The sequence below is a fragment of the Panulirus ornatus genome, chromosome 27 (assembly GCF_036320965.1).
Source record: "Panulirus ornatus isolate Po-2019 chromosome 27, ASM3632096v1, whole genome shotgun sequence".
NCBI classification, from domain to species: Eukaryota; Metazoa; Arthropoda; class Malacostraca; order Decapoda; family Palinuridae; genus Panulirus; species Panulirus ornatus.
Window position 1 is genome coordinate 8,670,038 of NC_092250.1, and position 23,751 is coordinate 8,693,788.

A 23,751-nucleotide genomic window follows, 5' to 3' on the forward strand; every position below is an offset into this window, starting at 1 on the left:
CATGCAGGAGGGTGAAAGGTGGGCAAGGAATAGAGTGAATTGGATCGATGTGGTATACCGGGGTCGACGTGCTGTCAGTGGATTGAATCAGGGCATTTGAAGCGTCTGGGGTAAACCATGGAAAGTTGTGTGGGGCCTGGATGTGGAAAGGGAGCTGTGGTTTCGGTCATTATTGCATGACAGCTAGAGACTGAGTGTGAACGAATGGGGCCATTGTTGTCTTTTCCAAGCGATACCTCGCACACATGAGGGTGGACGGGGATGTTATTCCATGTGTGACGGGGTGGCGATGGGAATGAATAAAGGCAGACAGTGTGAATTGTGTGCATGTGTACATATGTATGTGTCTGTGTGTGTGTATATATATGTGTACATTGAGATGTATGGGTATGTATATTTGCATGTGGGGAAGTGTATGTATATACATGTGTATGTGGGTGGGTTGCGCCATTTCTTTCGTCTGTTTCCTTGCCCTACCTCGCAAACGCGGGAGACAGCGACAAAGCAAAATAAATAATTAAATAAATAAATAAATAAATATATATATATATATATATATATATATATATATATATATATATATATATATATATATATATATATATATATATTGCTTTGTCGCTGTCTCCCGCGTTAGCGAGGTAGCGCAAGGAAACAGACGAAATAATGGTCCAACCCACCTACATACACATGTATATACATACACGTCCGCACATGCAAATATACATACCTATACATCTCTATGTATACATATATATACAAACACAGACATATACATATATACACATGTACATAATTTATACTGTCTGCCTTTATTTATTCCCATCGCCACTTCTCCACACATGGAATAACAACCCCCTCCCCCCCTCATGTGTGCGAGGTAGCGCTAGGAAAAGACAACAAAGGCCACATTCGTTCACACTCAGTCTCTAGCTGTCATGTAATAATGCACCGAAACCACAGCTCCCTTTCCACATATAGGCCCTACAAAACTTTCCATGATTTACCCCAGACGCTTCACATGCCCTGGTTCAATCCACTGACAGCACGTCGACCCCGGTATACCACATCGTTCCAATTTACTCTATTCCTTGCATGCCTTTCATCCTCCTGCATGTTCAGGCCCTGATCACTCAAAATCTTTTTCACTCCATCTTTCCACCTCCAATTTGGTCTCCCACTTCTCCTCGTTCCATCCACCTCTGACACATATATCCTCTTGGTCAATGTTCCCTCACTCAATCTCTCCATGTGACCAAACCATTTCAAAACACCCTCTTCTGCTCTCTCAACTAAACTCTTTTTATTTCCACACATTTCTCTTACTCTTACATTAGTTACTCGACCTCACACCACATATTATGCTCAAACACCTCATTTCCAGCACACCCTCCCTCTGCGCACAACTCTATACATAGCCCACGCCTCGCAACCATACAACATTGTTGGATCCACTATTCCTTCAAACATACCCATTTTTGCTCTCCGAGATAGTGTTCTCGACTTCCAAACATTCTTCCACGCTCCCAGAATTTTCCCCCCCTCCCCCACCCTATGATTCACCTCCACTTCCATGGTTCCATCCGCTGCCAGATCCACTCCCAGATGTCTAAAACACTTCACTTCCTCCAGTTTTTCTCCATTCAAAGTTACCTCCCAATTGACTTGACCCTCAACCCTACTGTACCTAATAGCCTTGCTCTTATTTACATCTACTCTCAACTTTCTTCTTTCACACACTTTACCAAACTCAGTCACCAGCTTCTGCAGTTTCTCACATGAATCAGCCACCAGCGCTGTATCATTAGCGAACAAAAAATGATTCACTCCCCAAGCTCTCTCATCCACAACAGACTGCATACTTGCCCCTCTTTCCAAAACTCTTGCATTCACCTCCCTAACAACCCCATCCAGAATCAAATTAAACAACCATGGAGACATCACACACCCCTGCCGCAAACCTACGCTCACTAAGAACCAATTACTTTCCTCTCTTCGTACACGTACACATGCCTTACATCCTCGATTATAACTTTTCACTGCTTCCAACAACTTGCCTCCCACACCATATATTCTTAATACCTTCCACAGAGTATCTCTATCAACTCTATCATATGCCTTCTCCAGGTCCATAAATGCTACATACAAATCCATTTGCTTTTCTAAGTATTTCTCACATACATTCTTCAACGCAAACACCTGATTCACACATCATCTACCACCCCAATAATCACCCATCTCTCTCCATCAACTTTCAGCTTTTACCCATATTAATCTAGAATTTACTTTCTTACATTTTATCACATACTCCCACAACTCCTGTTTCAGGAGTAGTGCTACTCCTTCCCTTGCTCTTGTCCTCTCACTAACCCCTGACTTTGCTCCCAAGACATTCCCAAACCACTCTTCCCCTTTATCCTTGAGCTTCGTTTCACTCAGAGCCAAAACATCCAGGTTCCTTTCTTCAAACATACGACCTATCTCTCCTTTTTTCACATCTTGGTTACATCCACACACATTTAGACACCCCAATCTGAGCCTACGATGAGGATGAGCACTCCCCGTGTGACTCCTTCTTCTGTTTCCCACGCACATATACCCGCACATATACATATCAACATACACAGATATACATACACAGACATATACATACATATATACCTCCTGCTTCTGCGAGATATCGCCAGGAAAACAGACAAAAATGGCCACATTCGTTCACTCTCAGTCCCTAGTTGTCATGTGTAATGTACCGAAACCACAGCTCTCTATCCACATCCAGGCCCCACAGATCTTTCCATGGTTTACCCTAGACGCTTTACATACCCTGGTTCAGTCCACTGACATATCGTAGACACAAATATATCACATCGTTCTAGTTTTTTACTCCTTGCACGCCTCTCAACCTACTGTATGTTTTGGCCCCGATCGCGCAAAATCTTTTTCACTTCATCCTTCCACCTCCAGTTTGGTCTCACACTTCTCCTTTTTCCCTCCACCTCTGACACATATATCTTCTTTGTCACTCTTTCAGCATTCATTCTCTCCATATATCCAAACCATTTTAAACACACCCTCTTCTGCTCTCTCACCTACACTCCTTCTACTTCCACACATCTCTCTTACCCTTTCATTACTTCCTTGATCAAAACACATCGTTATAAATCCTTGCACGCCTCTCACCCTCCTGCAAGCTCAGGCCCTGATCGTCAAAACTTTTTTCACTTTATTCTTCCTTCTGTATGTATATATATATATATATATGCAAAAACACTGCAGTAAAATGAAATACAAGTTCCCAAGTGTGCTTTCGTGTAATGACCATTTCGTCAGGGAGATACAAGAATCAAATTGAAGATGTAGAACACTCAGTTGATATCCAAGGAAGAGACGTAGTTAAGATGCCATTAGTAAATAAGCATTATCGGAATGTGCTGTTCGGAATGGTGTGCTCCGTCTTTCCCAACATCGTTTTAGCGTTTCCTTCACCCTGCTTCCGCTTTCTGAAACCTTGCATCCAATGGTACTTGAGATAGCATTGATATGACAGATTCCACGATGGTAATTGTAGAACATCATCGTTGTAAAGTCAGTTCGGAGTATATTATTTGAAAATTATGCTATGTTTTCATTGTGTTAAACTGTTGGTATTTCTAAGGACTGTAATTGAAAGTTCGCACTCTTATATATATTTTACTCTTTCCCTTTGGTCACTCATTAACCATTCACGTAACATGTAAGGTTTACACGTGTTTGGCGCAGTTGCTTTGTTGATAGTTAACTTTGTCATGGTATACAGAATCCTACTTGGACTTCCTTGTAGACACTTGCTCATAAAGTTTCATCTAACGTTGTTATTACGTCATAATTGACAGCTTTTGTACGACAATAGCAGTTTTTAGCAACACGAAATATTACATTCTTTAACATTTTTCTTTCCTGATCGTTGTCATTTACACAAAACATACTACCACGCCTACGTATATGCAAGAACATTTTTACCTTTATTCGTTCCCCGCATCCTTACTCCTCCCCCATGCAGGGTTACCAGCTAAGATGATATAAACATACGAGGTACGTGGTCGCTAACTCCTGTGGCCGAGTGCACATGCACTACAGATCGGATTCAAACCGTGGATAGGGCGCCTGACTACTTCGGCAACAAGGAGGGTAAGAGATGCAGACACTTGAAATAAAGTGAATATTCCTTCTCTCCAACCTCATCTCAGTGGGTATCACATGGACTTTAACGTCTATGTGGCCGAAATGGGAGGGTTTAAAGGTAAAGAAGTGGTTGTGTTGAATGGTTGTGATGTGTGGAACTCTTGGAGGGCATTTGACTAATTGTTGCAGGTCGTTAAGGAGACATAAAGAAAAGGCCTTTGCTCAAGCAGGATCGTCCTGGTTAGCTCCTAACCAACCTTTGTAGTTGAAATTTGTATAGAGGATATCATTGCGTGGAATTAGAAGGAGCAGTATATCGTGGCGAGCAGTCAGTCAAAGAATTGTATGTAGTTGGAGAAATTGACGGAGTGAGGGGATAGGGATAATCGTCATAAATGCAGGTAATAGAGGATAGGGAGATTTTGAGCCAGATGGTATCAGAGTTAGAAGACTCAAGATCAACGAGTTGAGCAGTATGTGTTTTTGTACTACAGATGCACAAACTCTAGATTGAAAACAATGACAGAAATTGTGGTTAGTGATCTGATAGAGCAGAGAGAGGCAGTCTCGCATAGATGGGTTTGAGAGAGATGAAGATCAGAAATGAATAGGTGGTCTTCTTCAGGGGGAAGGTTAGATTAAAGAACTAGAATGTTGCAGATATGAAAGAAAGAAAGACCCAAGTCTGTCAGCTGATGGCGTTCAAGTAAGCCTTGGGAACCGTCCAGTCCCTCTAGACCAGTGGCACCGTTATGACTCTGTAGGGAAACTGCTAAGGAAATATGCTAAAACGTGCTACAGTTTTGTAGAATCCAGTTGGAAATAGAAATCTTGTAACGTTTATATCTTCTGGTTGAAAGATTTTCTTCTCTGCTCTGGCAGCAAGCCAAACACAATGTCTACTTATGGCAACAGATACAGTACATGAGTTCTTTCGGAAACCTCGATGCATTATTTCAGATGTACTTAAGATATGATTATCCTAGAATTGTGCAAAAACTTTACTTTGATTTTGCCAAAGCTCAGTCGAAATATTAGAAGTTTCGAATTTCTGCTGATAGCATAAGATTATTTGAACGTGATCATAATCATCCACAAGCGGTGAACGCAGCTTAGGTAATATGACTGATTCTACTTGCTTCCAATCCGTGGATCACTAGAAATCCCTCTTGGTCCCTGGTTAAGAACCACTGGTCAAAAGTATTTTAGTGAGAGAGTAAAGTTTTGATTCGATGACTTAAAGGACAGATTAGCCCAAGTCGTTTAAACTTGTGAACTATTGGGCAAATGATTTATCTTGATTATTTCCAATTAGTTGTAAGATTCTTGTTTCTTTATGTATAAGTACAGAAGTTGCAACATAATTCAAACAGCAACAGACCATTGGATCCTCTGAGGATGTTCATGGTAGTGGAGGATTTCAGAAACTCTTAGGTTAACATGATAAGAGTGAATGACATCCAGATGTTTCAAGGAATTGAATTAGACGTAAATAATGTCAGGTATGGACTATAAGCGAAACATTTATCAAATCTGTACTATAACGTATCTATGATGCTGCTTTCAGCTACTCAAATTGGTAGATAATTCCTTATGTTAAACAGTCCAATTGAAGATAAAGCACTTCTCATTCGGGGTAAAAATAAATTTTGACAACGTATCATTTTTTCAGTCCGCTAATCATCCTGTATGATCTGTCTCTCTAATTTAAGGAGGGTGACAAACACTGAACACCGTTTTGAAGATGGGGACGCATCAGTGAACTGTAAAAAGTGAGGATGATTTCCTGATATATTTGAAAGACCTACCAATTAATCCAAACATTTTGTTTGCCCTTTTTACAGCTTCTCTCACCAGAGATTGACCTTTTGTAGCTCATCATAATTCATACTGCAGCTTGCCTTCTCTCTTTTACTTCCGATATGTACAACTTTGCACTTACCTATATCAAAATTTATATGCCACTCATGAGCCCAGTCCATCTATTAGCCTATATCAACCTGGAGCTGCAACCGTTCAGTTTCAGATATAGATCAATTTCCCAGCTTCGTCTTGTCTACTAATTTCCAGACCTTGAAGTGCAACCGATTATTAAAAAGAGAACTTGTGCAAAGAATGATCATCCCGTGTTACGTTTAACCATTCTGAGGCTAGAGCATCAGTAGCTGTTCGCTATTCCGGTCAATCAGTCAATTTCCTGACTACGGAAGTCCAATTGTATCTACACAATGTAACTTAACTTTTGCCAATAATGTTTGATGCGAAACTTTTTTTTGGATATTTTAAAAATTAAGTAAATGACATCATCTGCTTTATCTCAACGCGCATGTCAATACATCAAAAGAAATCAAAACAGATTTGTCAGACATTGGAGATATCCCAAAAACCATGCTGAAAATCATAATATATATTAAGTGGTGGTCATTCAAACGCTTACTGGTTTGTCCCGGATGATGGTTCCATAAGTTCTCCAACCATAGACGTGAAGCTAATTGGACGATAATTTCCAGGGAGTACTTGTTATCTTACTTGATAATCGGTAATGATATAGAAAACTTTTCGACTCTTTCATTGTCCTCGAGTAAAACTTATCTGGGCTTTTCATTTGGTTTGTTTATGGTTTATTATTTCCTGGATATATACCCAGAATATTCACCTCTGGACATGACACTAATTAACGGGATATTCTTCATTCCCTGTATAATACTAAACTATTCAACCACTTCTTGCACAGTGGAATGCGCTGTTCTACGTGGTGGAGGACCATAAAAAGTTGATGGATGGTGACGCACTTGAACCTGTGAATGGCATCGTGATGGTGGATGCCTCCACAGGGGATGAGAACGTGGTGGTCTCTCACGCCGACTTCTTCGCCTCCCCCAGAGTGTCACAGGACGGCACACGCCTCGTATGGCTTCAGTGGAACCATCCACAAATGGTAAGTTGATGGAACTGATTAGTAATCTTTTTGTGGTTTAACGGTGGTGGGTCTAAAAGTTATGAAGTTTCGATTTGATGTAAGCTTTAAGTACCTATTTCATAGTTCGTTTGATTCATATAAAGATAGCTGAATAAAAGAAATGGATAGGGAAGATAAAGGCTCGGCCCAAGGTAATAATCCGGTATATTCAGTTGAGATTTTGACTGTCACAAACAAAGCTTTTGTTACCGTTAGATCACATTTGAGACATTATCCCATCTACACTTGAGGACAATATGCTAAATATGGATGGTGCATGGTACTTAGCCATGTAATACTGATATACATAAATTGATGCATGTCTGACCATGTATTGAAAAGAAGCATTTCAAGTATTGTTTCATCAATTCAAAGTTCCTAATGCTTACCGTTTACTAACAGTTCTTACATGTAATTCAGTTTGGAATTCTTAGTCTCAACAAATGAACACATATTGCTTTGACTAATTATTTTAGTGAGTTGTCTTTAAGTTTTAAATCGTTTTATGAACAATTTCATCTGTACATGAAATTCACAAGTATATCCGTGTTTTCAGTTATGTATGATTTTAAGTATTTACTTTTCAGTTTACGACGATCTTGTCATAAGGTATACTTTTCTAATGCATCTTTAGCATTTGAAGGTGACACTATACCTGAGACGTTAGCATAATACGGTTGCCATGTCTAGGTCAAGTTTCATTATGTTTTTGGGTTTCATTTCATTTCACGATTGTCCAAAATAAGTCAAACAAATGATTATACTTTCTTTATGCTGACTTTGGAGATAGAGGTCTACTCACTTAGGTTATATCAAGTGGAAAGGAGTGTATCTTTGGAGGTGCTAAGTGACTGCTTCTGGCAGATGCAAGGAATCTTATCTTGGTATTTCTCCGTGTTAATGATGTGGGTGCAAAACTGAGTCATAAAGCAATTGATGGTATTATTGGAGGCATGGATATTTGATGCAAATTGAAAAGGGTAAAGAGCCTGCCCAGTTGTGAGCTTAAAGAGAAATGTGGTGAGGTGCTCGAAAACTGGCGGAATGCATATACAGTAACACTATAAACCAGGGTTATTTGATTGGCGGACCGCGGGCCAATTCCGGCCCTTGAGTGGTTTTCCATTGGCCCTTTGACAGACTCAGACGAATTTGAATAATGAAATCTATTTGTAAGTGCTTACGAAAATTGGCAAAATTGATTTTTATCGTGACCAACTGCATAAATTAGCTGAATGAAGCGTGTGATTAACGGTGAAAATTAGTTGAATGAAATGTTTAGAGACAAAAATGGAGGTAAAATAAATGTATGGCCCTTCTTTCAGTTTGAGTTTCATAATCAGGCCCTACTGTAAAATTTGGGGTGAACAAGGAGAACGGGGAGATCAAATTGGAGGTGGAAGGATGGAGTGAAGATGTTGAGTGGGACCTGAACATGCAGGAGGGTGAAAGGCGTGCATGGGATAGTGTGAATTGGAACGATGTGTTATATTGAGGTCAACGATCTGTCAGGAGACTGCACCAGGGCATGTGAAGTGCCCGGCGTAAGCCATGGAAAGGTCTGTAGTGCTGGGTTGTGGAGAGCAAGGTTTGGTTTCAGTGAATTACACATGACAGACAATGGATGCAAGTGGATGTGACCTTTCTTCGTCTGGCGCTACCTCGCTAACACGAAGAACGGCTATCAATGTGTTGGAAATGAGATGTTTGAGCTGGTTTGATCTAGTAAATAATGAAAAGGTAAGAGAGATGTGTGGTAATAAAAAGAGTGTGGTTGAGAGAGCAGAAGAGGGTGTATTGAAGTGGTTTGTTCACAAGGAGAGAACGAGAAGTTGGAGACCTAATTGGAGGTGGAAGGATGGAGTGAAAAAGATTTTGAGTGATCGGGCCTTGAAGATACAGGAGGGTAAAAGGCGTGCAAGGAATAGAGGGAATTGGAATGATGTGGTATACCGGGGTCGATGTGCTGTCAAAGGATTGAACCAGGGCATGTGAAGCATCTTGGGTAAATTATGAAAAGTTTTGTGGGGCCTGGATGTGGAAAGGGAGCTGTGGTTTCAATGCATTACACATGACAGCTAGGAATTGAGTGTGAACAAATGTGGCCTTTGTTGTTTCCTGGCGCTACCTCGCGCGCACGCGGGGGGAAAGGGGTTTCATTTCATGTGGCGGGGTGGCACAAGAATGGATAAAGGCAGCATGTATGAATATGTACATGTGTATATATGTACATGTATGAATATATATATGTACGTATACGTTGAAATGTACAAATATGTATATGTGCGCGTGTGGACGTTTATGTATATGCATGTGTATGTGGGTGGGTTGTGCCATTATTTCGTCTGTTTCCTTGCGCTACATCTCTAACGCGGGAGACAGCGTCATAGTATGATAAATGAATAAATATATATATATATATATATATATATATATATATATATATATATATATATATATATATATTCTTTTTTTTTTCAAACTATTCGCCATTTCCCGCGTTAGCGAGGTAGCGTTAAGAACAGAGGACTGGGCCTTTTTTGGAATATCCTCACCTGGCCCCCTCTGTTCCTTCTTTTGGAAAATTAAAAAAAAAAAAAAAAAAATATATACATATATATATATATATATATATATATATATATATATATATATATATATATATATATATATATATTATTTATTTATACATTTATTTTGCTTTGTCGCTGTCTCCCGCGTTAGCGAGGTAGCGCAAGGAAACAGACGAAAGAGTGGCCCAAACCACCCACATACACATGTATATACATACACGTCCACACACGCAAATATACATACCTATACATCTCAACGTATACATGTATATATAAACACAGACACATAGATATATACACGTGTACATAATTCATACTGTCTGCCTTTATTCATTTCCATCGCCACCTCGCCACACATGTAGTAACAATCCCTCCCCCCCCTCATGTATGCGAGGTAGTGCTAGGAAAAGACAACAAAGTCCCCATTCATTCACACTCAGTCTCTAGCTGTCATGTCATAATGCACCGAAACCACAGCTCTATTTCCACATCCAGGCCCCACAGAACTTTCCATGGTTTACCCCAGACGCTTCACAAGCCCTGGTTCAATCCATTGACAGCACGTCGGCCCCGGTATACCACATCGTTCCAATTCACTCTATTCCTTGCACGCCTTTCACTCTCCTTCATGTTCAGGCCCCGATCACTCAAAATCTTTTTCACTCCATCTTTCCACCTCCAATTTGGTCTCCCATATATATATATATATATATATATATATATATATATATATATATATATATATATATATATATATATCTTTTTTCTTTCATACTATTCGCCATTTCCCGCATTAACGAGGTAGCGTTAAGAACAGAGGACTGGGCCTTTGAAGGAATATCCTCACCTGGCCCCCTTCTCTGTTCCTTCTTTTGGAAAAAAAGAAATAATGAGAGGGGAGGATTTCCAGCCCCCCGCTCCCTTCCCTTTTAGTCGCCTTCTACGACACGCAGGGAATACGTGGGAAGTATTCTTTCTCCCCTATCCCCAGGAAGGCCTATATATATGTATATACATATATATATATATATATATATATATATATATATATATATATATATATATATATATATATATATATATATATATATATATATATATATTATTTTGCTTTGTCGCTGTCTCCCGCATTTGAGAGGTAGCGCAAGGACACAGACGAAATAAATGGCCCAACCCACCCCCATACACATGTATATACATACACGTCCACACACGCAAATATACATACCCATACATCTCAATGTACACACATATATATATATATATATATATATATATATATATATATATATATATATATATATATATATATATATATATATATATATATATATATATATATATATTCACACACACAGACACATACATATATACACATGCACACAATTCACACTGTCTACCTTTATTCATTCCCATCGCCACCTCGCCACACATGGAATAACATGCCCCTCCCCCCTCATGTGTGCGAGGTAGCGCTAAGAGAGGACAACAAAGGCCCCATTCGTTCACACTCAGTCTCTAGCTGTCATGCAATAATGCCCGAAACCACAGCTCCCTTTCCACATCCAGACCCCACAGAACTTTTCATGGTTTACCCCAGACGCTTCACATGCCCTGATTCAATCCATTGACAGCACGTCGACCCAGGTATACCACATCGATCCAATTCACTCTATTCCTTGCACGCCTTTCACCATCTTGCATGTTCAGGCCCCGATCACTCAAAATCTTTTTCACTCCATCTTTCCACCTCCAATTTGGTCTCCCATTTCTCCTCGTTCCATCCACCTCCGACCCATATATCCTTTTGGTCAATCTATCCTCACTCATTCTCTCCATGTGCCCAAACCATTTCAAAACATCCTCTTCTGCTCTCTCAACCACGCTCTTTTTATTTCCACACATCTCTCTTACCCTTACATTACTTACTCGATCAAACCACCTCACACCACATATTGTCCTCAAACATTTCATTTCCAGCACATCCACCCTCCTGCGCACAACTCTATCCATAGCCCATGCCTCGCAACCATACAACATTGTTGGAACCACTATTCCCTCAAACATACCCATTTTTGCTTTCGGAGATAATGTTTTCGACTTCCACACATTCTTCAAGGCTCCCAGGATTTTCGCCCCTTCCCCCACCGTATGATTCACTTCCGTTTCCATGGTTCCATCCGCTGCCAGATCCACTCCCATATATCTAAAACACTTTACTTCCTCCAGTTTTTCTCCATTCAAACTTACCTCCCAGTTGACTTGACCCTCAACCCTACTGTACCTAATAACCTTGCTCTTATTCACATTTACTCTTAACTTTCTTCTTTCACACACTTTACCAAACTCATTCACCAGCTTCTGCAGTTTCTTACATGAATCAGCCACCAACGCTGTATCATCAGCGAACAACAATATCCCAATATCATGGGAGCACCATTCGGTGTTGTTGTTGGTTTTATTGTTTTCGTCATGCATGGGAATGAATGTGACTGGAGGCCCATCATTGATCTGGGCATGAACCAACATGGGTGAGACTCTTCAAGCATCGCGCAGCCCCATTAAGATCCGCCCTTTTCAAGTTCTGGTTTTATGGGGTTCGGTTTTGATATCTACGTCGAACCTAACCATGTTATGGTCACAAGTGCCTCGATGTTCTCCAACACGGATGCAAGAAATAAATCAAATATATTAGCTTACCTCGTCGGCTCGGTGACGGTTTGGTAGAAAAAATTGTCTTCGACAAGTTGATGATTCTAGCAGGCTCACTCTTTACACCTCAGATAATTTGCCAGTTAATTTCTGAAAGATTAGAATACCCAAGAATGATCGAGTCTTTCTGTATTGCCCACTGTAAACTCTTTTTCATGACAGTGTCAGTATTTACTGGCTGACCTATGGTGTCTCTAAACGAAGTTTATGTTATGTTTGGAAGATTTTGTGCTAATCTAAACATTTTTGTCCAATAGCAGCAAATATTGTTGTCTGCCCTTTGTTAAAGCTCATTTAAATCTTGTAGAAAGAAACTGTTGTATCCGTTGAGAATGTCGACTTCATTTTTGTAGCTTTTACCATACCTGTTTCTAAACGGAGGGAATCCCTTTCCAGTAGCTCCGGGCGTGGACTCTACTTAAATTTGCTCGATAGTGCCTTAATTCAAGTAGTCAATAAACCTATTCGGGACGGGAGTATATTAGTTTCGGTTCTTACTGCAAATGAGGATCTCTTTAATAATGTTGAGGCTTGAGGAAAGTTTAGTTCATATGATTACCTACAAATTACTTTCAACACTGCACCTAATGTCGGTCAACAAGACGGAGAAAAATATCAGATTTTAAACGCACAAATTTTAATTGATCGCAAACCTGAGATTATACAGTCAATGTAGATGACATGGACTTAGCTTGGTAAAGCTTCAGAGAAGATTTACATATCCGTAGTAAAAACGATAAGGCAAACCACAGTATGAATTCTGTTAAACTCCAAAAGGTGAATGAGTAACAAAGCTTGGGAGTAATTGGTGTAATAATCTCTGGAGGCATAAAACCAAGTAAGCAATGCACAGAAGCAGTGAAAAGAGCGAACAAAATTCTTGGCTCCATAGGTACCTTCGAAGTCATCCCTACATTTTACAGTGCATTGGTTCAACCACATCTTGAATATTTATTCAGTTTTGGAAAACCTACCTTAAAAAAGACATAGACAGAATGGAGAGACAGAAAGAGATCTTACGAGATCAGATATAACAAATTGAATCTATTCAACTCTGAAAAAAGAAAGTTAAGAGGTGATCTGATACAAGTATTTAAAAAGATCAAAGGCTTCGATAATCTTGATTTATCAAATTACCTTAGATATTATTCGTTTGATTTTACTTGTAGCAATGGATACAAACTTGTGAGGAAACGATTTACCTCGAATAAGGTGAAGCGCTTTTTTTCAACAGGATTATTAACATTAGGAACGATTTGCCAAGTTGAGCGCTTGGAAAGTTTAAATTTAAGATTGATAAATGCTTCTCTTCAAGTCCATGACTTTCACTATTTACGGCTCCATACTCAAAACGACAATTTGTAGGTTGTTCTCTTTGATATATCTATATGCCTTCCAACTGTTACCAAACTATTCTGGTAATTTCTGACATCTTCCAGTATTAAAAACAGCCTTGAAAGGACCCAGCAGTCAGTTGCTCTTCGAATTACATTGCATTCTTTGTACTCCGTTTTCCCTGGGTGTCGTAGAAGACGACTAAGAGGGGCGGGAGATGGAGGCTGGCATTCTCTCCCCAATCTATCATTTTGATTTCTAAAAGAAGGAACAGAAGAAGGAGCCAAGCAAGGTGTGCTCATCCTTCACGAAAATTCACGCTTGGGCGTCTAAATATGTGTGGATGTAACCAAGATGAGAGGAAAGGAGAAATAGATGGGATGTTTGAGGTAAGGAACCTCGATGGTCTGGCTCTGAGTGACAGAAAGCTAAAGAGGTAGAATCATGGTTTGGGTTGAGGGCAGGAGCTAAGGAAAGGTGGAAGCACCGATCAAGTATGAATATTGGTACTGAAAGAAAGAGTACGTATAGTGAAGTGAGTTATAGACTGATTTGGGTAAAAATGAGATTTGTGAGAGAGGGGTAAATAATTGGTGCTTTACTTTTGACCATAGTATGAAGAAGGATGAGAGGCAAGTGTTTTGTGATCAGGTAAGGAGTGAGAGTATAAGTGAGTTTGAACTAGAGATCGGATGTTAATGATGGATGATTTAGATGCGAGAGTGACTATTGTGACAATTGAGAGTCTAACTAGAGGCCATGGGGTTTCAGTTACGTGAATAGGAATTGTGAGCAGCTTTCTTCTCATACTATCAACTTTCTTCCAAAACATCTTATTTTCCTCAAATTTAATGATAGTCATCTTCAACTCACATTTCTTTTTTACCCCTGCGCCTTCCTCTTGACCTCCTACCTCTTTCTTTATTTCATTCTATTATACTTAGTCGCTTTAGCGAGGCAGCGCAAGGAAGCAGACGAAAGAATCGCCTAACCCAACCACATACACATGTATATACATAAACGCCCACACACGCACATATACATACCTATGCATTTCAACGTATACATATATATACATACACAGACAAAACACATATAAACATGAACATATTCACACTTACTGCCTTCATCCATTCTCGTCGCCACCCCGCCACACAAGAAAAAAACAACCCCCCCCCTCCCTCCCGCGAGCGCGAGGCAGCGCTAGGAAAAGACAACAAAGGCCCCATTCGTTCATATTCAGTCTCTCGCTGTCATGTATAATACACCGAAACCACAGCTCCCTTTCCACATTCAGCCCCCACAAAACTTTCCATGGTTCACCGCAGACGCTTCACATGTCTGGTTCAATCCATTGACAGCACGTCGACCCCGGTGTACCACATCGTTCCAATTCACTCTATTCCTTACACGCCCTTCACTTCCTGTATGTTCAGGCCACGATCACTCAAAATCTTTTTCACTCTATAATTACCACCTCCAATTTGGTCTCCAACTTCTCGTTCCCTCCACCTCTGACACATATATCCCCTTTGTCAATCTTTCCTCACTCATTCTCTCCATGTGACCAAACCATTTCAATAAACCCTCTTCTGCTTTCTCAACCACACACTCTCTTTATTACCACACATCTCTCTTATGCTATTATTACTTACTCGATCAAACCACCTCACACCACTTATTGTCCCCAAACATTTCATTTCCAACACATCCACCCTCCTCCGCATAACCCTATATATAGACCATGCCTCGCAAACATACCCATTTTTGCTCTCCGAGATAACGTTCTCGCCTTCCATACATTCTTCAACGCTCCCAGAACCTTCGCCCCCTCGCACACCCTGTGACTCACTTCCGCTTCCATGGTTCCATCCTCTGCCAAATCTACTCCAAGATGTCTAAAGCACTTCACTTTCTCCAGTTTTTCTCCATTCAAACTGACCTCCCAATTAACTTGTCCTTCAACCCTACTGGACCTAATTACCTTACTCTTATTCACATTTGCTCTCAACTTTCTTTTTTCACACACTTTACCAAACTCAGTGACCAACTTCTGCAGTTTCTCACCCGAATCAGACACCAGTGTTGTATCAACAGTGAACAACAACTGACTCACTTCCCAAGCTCTCTCGTCCACAACAGACTACATACTTGCCCCTCCCTCCAAAACTCTTGCATTCACCTCCCTAGCAACCCCATCCATAAACAAATTAAACAACCATGAGACATCACGCACCCCTGCCGCAAACTGACATTCACTGGGAACCAGTCACCTTCTTCTCCCTCCTTTTACACATGCCTTACATCCTCGATAAAAAATTTTCACTGCCTCTACCAACTTACCTCTCACACCATATATTCTTAATACATTCCAAAGAGCATCTCTATCTGCTCTACCATATGTCTTCTCTAGATCCATAAATGCTACATAGAAATCCATGTGTTTTTCTGTCTGTATCTCCCCTATCCCCAGGGATATATATCTATTTGTTTTGTCGCTGTCTCCCGCGTCAGCAAGGCAGTGCAAGGAAACAGACGAAAGAATGGCCCAACCCACCCACAGACACATGTATATACATACACATCCACACACGTAAATATACATACCTCTACATCTCAACGTATACATATATATATATACACACAGAGACATATACACATATACACATGTACATAATTTATACTCTCCTTTATTCATTCCCATAGCCATCCCGCCACAAATGAAAATAGCAACCCCTCCCCCTGCATGTGGGCGAGGTAGCGCTAGGAAAAGACAACAAAGGCCACAATCGTTCACACCAATCTCTAGCTGTCATGTATAATGCACTGAAACCTCAGATCCCTTTCCACATCCATGCCCCACAGAACTTTCCATGGTTTAATGGTTTACCCCAGACGCTTCACACGCCCTGGTTCACTCCATTGAAAGCACGTCGACCCCGGTATACCACATCGTTCCAATTCGCTCTATTCCTTGCTCGCCTTTCACCCTCCTGCATGTTCAGGCCCCAATCACTCAAAACTTTTTCACTCCATCTTTCCACCTCCAACTTGGTCTCCCACTTCTCCTCGTTCCCTCCACTTCTGACACATATATCCTCTTGGTCAATCTTTCCTCACTCATTTTCTCCATGTGACCAAACCATTTCAAAACACTCTCTTCTGTTCTCTCAACCACACTTTTTATTACCACATATCTCTCTTACCCTATTATTACTTACTCGATCAAACCACCTCACACCATATATTGTCCTCAAACACCTCATTTCCAGCACATCCACCCTCCTCCGCACAACTCTATCTATAGCAACCATATAACATAGTTGGAACCACTATTCCCACAAATATACCTATTTTTGCTCTGTGATAACGTTTTCGCCTTCCACACATTCTTCAGCGCTTCGACAACCTTCGTCCCATCGCCCACCCTGTGACTCACTTCCGTTTCCATGGTTCCATCCGCTGCTAAACACACTCCAAGATATATAAAACCCTTCACTTTCTCCAGTTTTTCTCCATTCAAACTGACCTTCCAGTTGACTTGTCCTTCAACCCTACTGAACCTAATCACCTTGCTCTTATTCACATTTACTCTCAACTTTCTTTTTTCACACACTTTACCAAACTCAAGTCACCAACTTCTGCAGTTTCTCACCCGAATCAGCCACCATTGTATCAACAGTGAACAACAACTGACTCACTTCCCAAGCTCTCTCGTTCACAACAGACTACATACTTGCCCCTCTCTCCAAAACTCTTGCATTCACCTCCCTAACAACCCCATCCATAAACAAATCAAACAACCATGGAGACATCACGCACCCCTGCTGCAAACCGACATTCACTGGGAACCAGTCACCTTCTTCTCCCTCCTCTTACACATGCCTTACATGCTCGATAAAAACTTTTCACTGCCTCTACCAACTTACCTCTCACACCATGTATTCATAATACCTTCCACAGAGTATCTCTATCAGCTCTCTCATATGTCTTCTCCAGATCCATAAAGGCTACAGAGATGTGTTTTTCTATCTGTATCTCCCCTATTCCCAACGATATATATTTATTTGTCGCTGTCTCCTGCGTTAGCGAGGTAGCGCAAGGAAGCAGACTAAAGAATGGCCCAACCCACCTACATACACATGTATATACATACGCATCCACACACGCAAATATGCATACCTATACATCTCAACGTATACATATATATACACAGACAGGCATATACATATATAAACATGTACATAATTGATACTGTCTTCCTTTATTCATTCCCATCGCCACCCCGCCACACATGAAAGTAGCAACCCCTCCCCCTGCATGTGCGCGAGGTAGCGCTAGGAAAAGACAACAAAGGGCACATTCGTTCACACTGAGTCTCTAGCTGTCATGTATAATGCACTGAAACCACAGCTCCCTTTCCACATCCAGGCCCCAGAGAACTTTCCATGGTTTACCCCAGACGCTTCATACGCCCTGTTTCAATCCATTGACAGCACGTCGACGCCGGTATACCACATCGTTCCAATTCACTCTATTCCTTGCACGCCTTTCACCCTCCTGCTTGCTCAGGCCCCAATCACTCAAAAACTTTTTCACTCCATCTTTCCACCTCCAATTTGGTCTCCTACTTCTCTTCGTTCCCTACACCTCTGACACATATATCCTCTTGGCCAAGCTCTCCTCACTCATTCTCTCTATGTGACCAAACCATTTTAAAACACCATCTTCTGCTCTCTCAACCACACTCTTCTTATCACCACACATCTCTCTTACCCTATTATCATTTACTCGATCAAACCACCTCACACCACATATTGTCCTTAAACACCTCATTTCCTGCACATCCACCCTCCTCCGCACAACTCTATCTATAAGCCACACCTCGCAACCATATAACATTGTTGGAACCACTATTCCTTCAGACATACCCATTTTTGGTTTCCGAGATAATATTCTCAACTTCCACACATTCTTCAACGCTCCCAGAACCTCCCCCACCCTATGATTCATTTCCGCTTCCATGGTTCCATCCCCTGCCAAATCCACTACCAGATTTCTAAAACACTTCACTTCCTTCAGTTTCTCTCCATTCAAACTGACCTCCCAATTGACATGTCCCTCAACGCTACTGTACCTAATAACCTTGTTCTCAGCTTTCTTCTCTCACACACTTTACCATACTCATTCACCAGCTTCTGCAGTTTCTCACCCGAATCAGCCACCAGCGCTGTATCATCAGCGAACAACAACTGACTCACTTCCCGAGCTCCTTCATCCACAACAGGCTCCATACTTGCCCCTCTTTCCAAAACTCTTGCATTCACCTCCCTAACAACCCCATCCATAAACAAATTAAACAACCATGGAGACATCACACACCCCTGCCGCAAACCAACATTCACTGAGAACCAGTCACTTTCCTCTCTTCCTACACGTACACATGCCTTACATCCTCGATAAAAACTTTTCACTGCTTCTAACAACTTGCCTCCCACACCATATGTTCTTAATACCTTCCACAGAGCATCTCTATCATATCTATCACATGCCTTCTCCAGATCCATAAATGCTACATACAAATCCATTTCCTTTTCTAATTATTTCTCACATACATTCTTCAAAGCAAACACCTGATCCACACATCCTCTACAACTTCTGAAACCACAGTGCTCTTTTCCAATCTGATGCTCTGTATATGCCTTCACCCTCTCAATCAATACCCTCCCATATAATTTACCAGGAATACTCAACAAACTTAAACCTCTGTAATTTGAGCACTCACTTTTATCCCCTTTGCCTTTGTACAATGAGACTGTGCAAGCAACCCTCCAATCCTCAGGCACCTCACCATGAGTCATACATACATTAAACAACCTTACCAATCAGTCACCAATACAGTCACCTCATTTTTTTTTAATAAATTCCACTGCAACACCATCCAAACCCGTTGCCTTGCCGGCTTTCATCTTCCGCAAAGCTTTTACTACCTCTTCTCTGTTTACCAAATCATTCTCCCTAACCCTCTCACTTTCCACACCACCTCGACCAAAACACCCTATATGTGCCACTCTATCATCAAACACATTCAACAAACCTTCAAAATACTCACTCCATCTACTCACATCACCGCTAGTTGTTATCACTTCCCCATTAACCCCCTTCACTGAAGTTCCCATTTGTTCCCTTGTCTTGCGCGCTTTATTTACCTCCTTCCAAAACATCTTTTTATTCTCCCTAGAATTTAATGATACTCTCTCACCCCAACTTTTATTTCCCCTCTTTTTCACCTCTTGCACCTTTCCTTGAACTTCAGCCTCTTTCTTTTATACATCTCCCAGTCATTTGCATTGTTTCCCAGCAAAAATCGTCCAAATGCCTCTCTCTTGTCTTTCACTAATAATCTTACCTCTTCATCCCACCACTCACTCCCATTTCTAATCTGCCCACATCCCACGCTTCTCATGGCACAAGCATCTTTTCTGCAAGCCATCACTGCTTCCCTAGATACATCCCATTCCTCTCCCACTCCCCTTATGTCCTTTGTTGTCACCTTTTTCCATTCTGTACTCAGTCTCTCCTGGTACTTCCTCACACGTCTCCTTCCCGGGTTCACTTACTCTCACTACTCTCTTAACCCCAACATTCTCTCTTCTTTTCTGAAAACCTCTACAAATCTTCACCTTCGGCTCCACAAGATAATGTTCAGACATCCCTCCAGTTGCACCTCTCAGCACATTAACATCCAAAAGTCTCTCTTTCGCGCACCTATCAATTAACATGTAATCAAATAACGCTCTCTGGCCATCTCCCCTACTTACATACGTATACTTATGTATATCTCTCTTTTTAAACCAGGTATTTCCAATCAACAGTCCTTTTTCAGCACATAAATCTACATTCTCTTCACCATTTCCATTTACAACACTGAACATCACATGTACACCAATTATTCCTTCAACTGCCACATTACTCACCTTTGCATTCAAATCACCCACCACTGTAACCCGGTCTCGTGCATCAAAACTACTAACACACTCACTCAGCTGCTCCCAAAACACTTGCATCTCATGATCTTTCTTCTCATACCCAGGTGCATATGCTCCAATAATCATCAGTCTCTCTCCATCGACTTTCAGTTTTACCCATGTCAATCTAGAGTTTACTTTCATACACCCTATTACATGCACCCACCACTCCTGTTTCAGAAGTAGTGCTACTCCTTCCCTTGCTCTTGTCCTCTCACTAACCCCTGACTTTACTGCCAAGACATTCCCAAACCACTCTTCCCCTTTACTCTTGACCTTCGTTTCACTCAAAGCCAAAAAATCCAGGTTCCTTTCCTCAAACATACTACCTTTCTCTCCTTTTTCTCATCTTCGTTACATCCACACCCATTTAGACACCCCTTCGAGGAGCCTTCGAGGGAGGAGGATGAGTTGTACCCGCGTGACTCCTTCTGTTTCCCCTTTTAGAAAATTAAGATTCAAGGAGGAGAGGGTTTGCAGTCCCCCGTTCCCCATGACTATATATGTATATATATATATATATATATATATATATATATATATATATATATATATATATATATATATATATATATATATATATATATATATATATATATATATATATTATCCCTGGGGATAGGGGATTAAGAATACTTCCCACGTATTCCCTGAGTGTCGTAGAAGGCGACTAAAAGGGGAGGGAGCGCGGGGCTGGAAATCCTCCCCTCTCTTTTTTTTTAATTTTCCAAAAGAAGGAACAGAGTGGGGCCAAGTGAGGGTATTCCCTCAAAGGCCCAGTCCTCTGTTCTGAACGCTACCTCGCTAATGCGGGAAATGGCGAATAGGTTGAAAGAAAAAAAAAAAAATATATATATATATATATATATATATATATATATATATATATATATATGAAGGGGGCTAATGGGGAGGTGATAACAAGTAATGGTGATGTGAATGTGAGAAGGAGATGGAATGAGTATTTTGAAGGTTTGTTGAATGTGTTTGATAATAGAGTGGCAGATATGGGGTGATTTGGTCGAGGTGGTGTGCAAAGTGAGAGAGTTAGGGAAAATGATTTGGTTAACAGAGAAGAGGTAGTAAAAGCTTTGCGGAAGATGAGAGCCGGCAAGGCAGCGGGTTTGGATGATATTGCAGTAGAATTTATTAAAAAAGGGGGTGACTGTATTGTTCACTGGTTGGTAAGGTTATTTAATGTATGTATGTCTTGAGGATTGGCGGAATGCTTGAATAGTGTCATTGTACAAAGGAAAAGGATATAAAAGTGAGTGCTCAAATTACAGAGGTATAAGTTTGTTGAGTATTCCTGGGAAATTATATGGGAGGGTCTTGATTGAGAGGGTGAAGACATATACAGAGCATCAGATCGAGGAATAGCAGTGTGGTTCCAGAAGTGGTAGAGGATGTGTGGATCAGGTGTTTGCTTTGAAGAATGTGTTGAGAAATGATTAGAAAAGCAAATGGATTTGTGTGTGGCATTTATGGATCTGGACAAGGCATATGATAGAGTTGATAGCGATGCTCTGTGGAAGGTATTAAGAACATATGGTGTGGGAGGCAAGTTGTTAGAAGCAGTGAAGAGTTTTTATCGAGGATGTAAGGCATTTGTACGTGTAGGAAGAGAGGAAAGTGATTGGTTCTCAGTGAATATAGGTTTGCGGCAGGGGTGTGTGATGTCTCCATGGTTGTTTAATTTGTTTATGGTTGGGGTTGTTGGGGAGGTAAATGCAAGTGTTTTGGAAAGAGGGGCAAGTATGCAGCCTGTTGTGGATGAGAGAGCTTGGGAAGTGAGCCAGTTGTTGTTTGCTTATAATACAGCGCTGTTGGCTGATTCTTGTGAGAAACTGAAGAAGCTGGTGACTGAGTTTGGTAAAGTGTGTGAAAGAAGAAAGCTGAGAGTAAATGTGAATATGAGCAAGGTTTATATGGTACAATAGGGTTGAGTGACAATTCAATTGGGAGGTAAGTTTGAATGGGGAAAAACTGGAGGAAGTGAAGTGTTTTAGATATCTTGGAGTGGATTTAGCAGCGGATGGAACCATGGAAGCGGGGGTGAATCATAGGGTGGGGGAGGGGGCGAGAGTTCCGGGAGCGTTGAAGAATGTGTGGAAGTCGAGAACATTATCTCGGAAAGCAAAAATGGATATGTTTGAAGGAATAGTGGTTCCAACACTGTTATATGGTTGCGAGGCGTGGGCTATGGATAGAATTGTGCGGAGGAGGGTGGATGTGCTTGAAATGAGATGTTTGAGGACAATATGTGGTGTGAGGTGGTTTGATCGAGTAAGTAATAATAGGTTAAGAGAGATGTGTGGTGATAAAAAGAGTGTGGTTGAGAGAGCAGAAGAGGGTGTTTTGAAATGGTTTGGTCACATGGAGAGAATGAGTGAGGAAAGATTGACCAAGAGGATATATGTGTCAGAGCTGGAGGGAACGAGGGAAGTGGGAGACCAAATTGTAGGTGGAAAGATGGAGTGAAAAAGATTTTGAGTGATCGGGGCCTGAACGTGCAGGAGGGTGAAAGGCGTGCAAGGAATAGAGTGAATTAGAACGATTTGGTATACCGGGGTCGACGTGCTGTTAATGGATTGAACCAGGGCATGTGAAGCGTCTGGGGTAAACCATGGAAAGTTGTGTGGGGCCTGGATGTGGAAAGGGAGCTGTGGTTTCGGTGCATTATTACATGACAGCTAGAGACTGAGTGCGAACGAATGTGGCCTTTATTGGGCCATTTCTTTCGTTTGTTTCCTTGCGCTACTTTGCTAACGAGGGAGACAGCAACAAAGCAAAATGAATAATGAATAATATATACATATATATATATATATATATATATATATATATATATATATATATATATATATATATATATATATATATATATATATATATACATACATATATACTTATCCCTGGGATAGGGGATTAAGAATACTTCCCACCTATTCCCTCCGTGTCGTAGAAGGCGACTAAAAGGGGA

At 40.9% G+C, this 23,751-nt stretch overlaps 1 protein-coding gene across 1 annotated transcript in view; it reads left to right on the plus strand.

Annotated features, from left to right (window-relative positions):
• Positions 1–23,751, plus strand: part of LOC139757506 (uncharacterized) — a 299,349-nt gene that overhangs the window by 131,804 nt on the left and 143,794 nt on the right. The window contains exon 7 of the mRNA XM_071678019.1: positions 6,896–7,099. Coding sequence (XP_071534120.1) covers positions 6,896–7,099 — 204 coding nt within the window. The remainder of the gene's footprint in view (positions 1–6,895; positions 7,100–23,751) is intronic.